Genomic DNA, 6,000 nt, shown 5'->3' on the forward strand with positions numbered 1-6,000 from the left:
TTTTTGACATGTACACCCTCTTCTGTAGTAGTAATACCACCAGGTAGAAAGTGCAAGAAAAAAAGAGAGAACCCCCTCCCCCCCAATGCTCAATACTGAATTGATTAACATATAATCTGCATTGTAGCATGCATGCACAGACACCCAATATTCTAATCTATCTCTAGGGCAGCTAACATTTCTACAGGCTTTATATGCATCAACTACGGTGCCCTTGAAATGGGATCATTTGATTACTCTGGGTGTATGTAAGATGCTAAATTTCAACAAGCAATTATTAACCTTTACATTACGTTTGTGGGTTTTATGCTCCTGTGAATGTGATTGTTTCAGTTTCCTATTTGAAATTGTGTAAATCCCCAGGAAAACAATGTCTCCCTCTCAAAAATATCTACATATTCACATACACTTCATTTAAGTCTTCATAAATCAACCCTTCGAAAGTTTCAATTTTTGTTCCCCCTTGCACAACAGATAATAAAAGGTAAGTAGAAAATTCCAAGGGGGGTAGAATAACGGATTTATTTTCCTTCCTAATACCCCCCTTTTTGATCCCTCTTCAAGGGTTTAGAATGACAGCCTGAGTTTTTGCTGAGTAGAGACAGCCATGAGTACGCTGTCATGCAGATTAAAGATGAAATGTTAAGGAGGCCAAACATAATTGAAGCCTTTACCACCTTTATTATAGAGCTGTTTTTATTGACCTGGAAACACAAAGGAAAAAAGAGACCGATCTTCAACTGCTTGAGATCAGCTATGCCAATTTACACCAGCTAAGAATCTGTCCCAAAGATTTACAGACAAATTAAACTCTGGTATCTTTGTCACTATGGAATTTAAGAGTTTAAATTCAGAAGATGAAAATACTGTGTGAAGAGATAAAGCATTTATATAAACAAACTAGTATCACAAAGTTAGCATACTCAGTGATCTTAAGCCATAAAATTAACCTACATTAGCAGCTGTTCCATTTAGGAACAACTTAAGCATTTTAATTTTTTAAATAAACCAATGCTTGCTGCAGGTCAACATATAAAAAGGTTTGAGTAAATAAACCAGTATGCGCACACATGGATGTGATTAAAGCAAGCTGTACATTTCCTTGAGCATATAAAATCTTCTACATATTTAAGCATGGTGCTGCAAAGATTTATGTGCTTAACTTTATGAACTGGGATTCTCACAGTGTGTAAAGTTAAAGCCTATCAGGCTCTGGGCCTTTTATATAAAAAAGCTGTTTAAATAATAGCTACAGTAATTAAAGTAATTGTCCTTACCTGGCAGTGCCAATGTAGGATTGTTTAAGCTGAACAACTGACAGCTAATGCTACTTAACAGGAAAATAGATTTCTAGCTAATATTGCTTACACATTATCCAGATCGTATTTGTTTTTGTGGGGTCTTTTACACCACTGCTATGAATATATTTATAATAACTGAGATGAGACATTCTGATTCTTTGGGCATTGATTCTCCAACTGCTTGAGCACTGAAAACTTCAGTGTAGGTTAAACACCTCTATCAGACTTATAAGCTGTAACTGAAATGAGATCCCCTTCATTCTCTCCTTTCTGAGGTCTTGGCTAGCACCAGTCTAACTTAATGTGTTAATTTAAATCAGTATTTTTAAACTGGAGCAACTGCAAATCCCTGTGTGAACACTTTTATTTCAGTTTAGCCAACCTTGATTAGGAACAGGTTTAAGCCATTCTTTAACAGAAAAAAAAAGTGTCCACACAGCCTTTTGAATCAGTTTAAAAGATGAATAAAGTTATACCGATACAGCTACTGCAGATAGACAAGCTGTTACAGGAGCTGAAGATTTACAAGATTTTTCCAAGGCTGGAGCTAATATTTGGAAGGCTAGCTAAAATCTGAGTAATTTATAAGGCCGAAAAATAATCCCACATAGGAAAGACGAGGGTAGAATATTCTGGGAATTGTTTTTGTGGTTTTTGTGAGATTGGTTTTATCTGCTCCCAATTATCTATCATTTTGATACAACTGAACGCCTTCCATCAATAAAAAAGCAAACACTGAAAGGGATAATAGAAATAGTCATAAAAGGGGATGAATTCCATCAGAAATCACACCACCCAAATTCAAAAACTGTGCTAGTATGTAGATACAGAACATCTATCACACATAGTTATATATATTTTATTGTAATACTTAAAATCACAAAAAACTTCAACTTTGTAAGGCTCTGCTGCTGCTTTTGCTTTTCTTTATGTCCCTTTTGTTTCATTCCCCTCAGTACTGGAAGCTAGTAGACATATTACATCTCTATCTTCTACAGTCGAACAGCCCTTTAGAGTCCCAAGTATGTAAGATTGAGTAGGATGTGAACTAACTGCCTGGCATGAAAGTTCTTGGAAAACAAAGTCAATGGACTATTTTTGTGTGTAGAATTAGGCCCTGACCTTGCAAAGGACTACTCACACCTTAAGTTTGCAAATACACATAATAACTTTATACAAGTTTGCAAATACACATAATAACTTTAGATAAGCTATTACCAGCAGGACAGTGGGGTGGGAGGAGGTATTGTTTCATATTCTCTGTATGTATATAAAGTCTGCTGCAGTTTCCACGGTAAACATCTGATGAAGTGAGCTGTAGCTCACGAAAGCTCATGCTCAAATAAATTGGTTAGTCTCTAAGGTGCCACAAGTACTCCTTTTCTTTTTGCGAATACAGACTAACACGGCTGTTCCTCTGAAACCTGTCATAATAACAATGGAGAGCTAAATTCCACTATATTTAACACAACGCAGACTTGAACTATTGTCCACAACTGACAATGTAAAAAGCAAACAAAGGATGACTTTAGGACACAAGAAGACAAAGCCATCATGAAATGAAGTTTTATTTTCATATTTTTTCCCCAAAAATATAAGAGCTTACAAACATGAAACCTCACTAGTTTTATGCTTTTAATCATAATGCTCTTTTCTCCCACATTTTATAGAAAAGTAAAAGGACAAGATAAATGGTAGCATCAGCAATACTTCAGTAATACTGTGTATCTGTACAGTGTCATTAGTCCAAAGATTTCAAAGTACTTTATATTCATTAATGAAGCTTAGGACTTGTCTACATGGGGAAACTGACCAGAATAGCTATTACACTTTAAATTCAAATCCCATCTTATCTTGGACAAGCCCTCTGTGTAGACAAGCCGTTACAAGTGGATAAACAGAGGCACACAGGGTGGTTAAACGATATCACACACTGTAGAAGAGCTAGGGAAAAAATGTTATTTCCCCTTGTCTATTCCCCCCCACTGTTCCTCAGACGTTCTCCTTAACTGCTGGAAATGGCCCACCTTGATTATCACTACAAAAGGTTTTCTTCCCTTCCCACCCCCACCCCCTCACTCTCCTGCTGGTAATAGCTCATCTTAAGTGATCACTCTCCTTACAGTGTGCATGATAAACACCCATTTTTTCATGTTCTGTTTGTATATAAATCTCCTCACTGTATTTTCCACTGAATGCATCCGATGAGTGAGCTGTAGCTCACGAAAGCTCATGCTCAAATAAATTGGTTAGTCTCTAAGGTGCCACAAGTACTCCTTTTCTTTTTGCAAATACAGACTAACACAGCTGCTACTCTGAAACCGGAAAAAATGTAAGAATCCTGATTCCCAGTTCCCTGCCCTTACTAGCTTTTAAGCACTGTGCTATACAAGACACAGATAAAGATATTCCTTTTCTGGAGAGTTAACTTTATAGAAGACCTATGTAGCACCTACCTTATTAACCTGACGTGCCTCAAGTCTCCCTGATTTAGAGGATGCCATGTTTCTTTTATGACTTTATTTTGAGGCTGTGTTTACAGTCTGAACCTCTCTGAATGAAGGAATTTCTCAGGGCTTGAGAGAAGCCCTGATAGGAAAAATACATTATACTGCACCCACTCTTCACATGGCTGTCCCTATGGAAGTGGACTGGGGGGGCGGTGTTACACACACACAGGAATTCACCCACTTCTTGTGGAATGGGAGAGAAAAGGGCAGGGTGCCCTCTTGGCCACGTGGATAAAAGGGAGGCCAGGCACAAGGGAGATGACAGCCCTCCCTTGCCCTGGTGCAGAGGCAGGGACAACACAAGGGAAGGATATTCCCCCTTGTCTCTGTGGATGAGGAAACTGGCATAGGGAGGCCCCCTGTTTTTCCTATGCAAGGAGAAGAGGCAGACATGGGAAGATCCTCCTTAAGAATGGGGAAGGCAAATCCTAGGGCGTCCCCCCTTACCCCTGTGAACGGGGGAGGGGGCAGAGGAGAGCGACAGGGCCAGGGGGGAGCCCCCCTGTGAACGGGGGAGGGAGCAGGGGAGAGCGGCGGGGCCCGGGGGGGGGTGGAGCCCCCTGTGAACGGGGGAGGGGGCAGGGGAGCGCGGCGGCGCCCGGGGGGGGGGGGGTGGAGCCCCCTGTGAACGGGGGAGGGGGCATGGGGGAGCGGCGGGGCCCGGGGGGGGGAGCCCCCTGTGAACGGGGGAGGGGGCAGGGGAGAGCGGCGGGATCCGGGGGGGGGTGGAGCCCCCTGTGAACGGGGGAGGGGGCAGGGGAGAGCGGCGGGGTCCGGGGGGGGGGTGGAGCCCCCTGTGAACGGGGGAGGGGGCAGGGGAGAGCGGCGGGGTCCGGGGCGGGGTGGAGCCCCCTGTGAACGGGGGAGGGGGCAGGGGAGAGCGGCGGGGTCCGGGGCGGGGTGGAGCCCCCTGTGAACGGGGGAGGGGGCAGGGGAGAGCGGCGGGGTCCGGGGGGGGGGGTGGAGCCCCCTGTGAACGGGGGAGGGGGCAGGGGAGAGCGGCGGGGCCCGGGGAGTGGAGCTCCCTGTGAACGGGGGAGGGCGGCAGGGCCCGGGGGGGTGGAGCCCCCTGTGAATGGGGGAGGGCGGCAGGGGAGAGCGGCGGGGTCCGGGGGGGGGGTGGAGCCCCCTGTGAACGGGGGAGGGGGCAGGGGAGAGCGGCGGGGTCCGGGGGGGGTGGAGCCCCCTGTGAACGGGGGAGAGCGGCGGGGTCCGGGAGGGGGGGGGTGGAGCCCCCTGTGAACGGGGGAGGGGGCAGGGGAGAGCGGCGGGGTCCGGGGGGGGTGGAGCTCCCTGTGAACGGGGGAGGGCGGCGGGCCCGGGGGGGAGCCCCCTGTGAACAGAGCCGGTGCCGGCACTTACTGTATCCTGCCCGCCGTGGTGGCGTTCCCCGTCTGGGCTCTGAGACAGGCCAGCAGAAGCAGCCTCATCGCGGCGCGTCCCAGCGGGCCCGGCGCCAGCGACAGGCAGCTCCCAAGCAGGGCCAGGGCAGGGAGCCACCGGGGGGCGCTGCCATCGCGCCGCAGCCGGCGCCCGGGGCAGCGTTACCCGGCCCGCCGCCGCTGCTGGCTGCTGTCCGGCCCACAAAGGCACCGCGGCCACAGGAGCCCGGAGCGAGGGTTCCGCCTCCCCCGCGGCGGGACGGAGAGACACAGGCACGCTCCTGCGCCTCCCGCGGGCGGGGAGACAGACCCTCCCTAGCCACCCCCCGCGAGCCCTGGGCACCACGGACAATGCCCGCGGGGCCTCCAGCCCTAACTGCGGGGCCAGGCCCTGTTCTGGGTGGATCGCCCCTCCCCAGGAGGGAGAGAGAGAGACCTGAGGGGGGCTGACTCCTCTCTAAGCTTCCCAACACTGACCTAGCCTCTCCGGCCAGTGGTCATAAACATACAGCTAAGGAGGACTTGTGGCACCTTCGAGACGAACACATTTATTAGAGCATAAGCTTTCGTGGGCTACAGCTCAGTTCATCGGATGCATATAGTAAGAAGACATATATATATACAGGGAGGGTGGAAGTTGCCATACAAACTGTAAGAGGCTAATTAGTTGAGATGAGCTATTATCAGCAGGAGAAAAAAACTTCTGTAGTGATAATCAAGATGGCCCATTTAGACAGTTGACAAGAAGGTGTGAGGATACTTAACATGGGGAAATAGATTCAATATAATGACCCAGCCACTCTCAGT

The 6,000-nt window shown here is 47.8% G+C and overlaps 1 protein-coding gene across 2 annotated transcripts in view; it reads right to left on the reverse strand.

Moving 5' to 3' along the window:
- Window positions 1-5,509, reverse strand: part of GLT1D1 (glycosyltransferase 1 domain containing 1) — a 90,850-nt gene extending 85,341 nt beyond the window's left edge. The window contains exon 1 of one of the 2 annotated variants that reach the window (XM_048822281.2): window positions 5,174-5,509. In XM_048822281.2, the coding sequence (XP_048678238.2) occupies window positions 5,174-5,241 (68 nt within the window). In that variant the 5' untranslated portion in view covers window positions 5,242-5,509. The remainder of the gene's footprint in view (window positions 1-5,173) is intronic. The other variant, XM_048822280.2, reaches the window with a different exon arrangement.
- Window positions 5,510-6,000: the final 491 nt, after the last annotated feature.

This window comes from Caretta caretta, chromosome 15 (genome assembly GCF_965140235.1).
Source record: "Caretta caretta isolate rCarCar2 chromosome 15, rCarCar1.hap1, whole genome shotgun sequence".
NCBI classification, from domain to species: Eukaryota; Metazoa; Chordata; order Testudines; family Cheloniidae; genus Caretta; species Caretta caretta.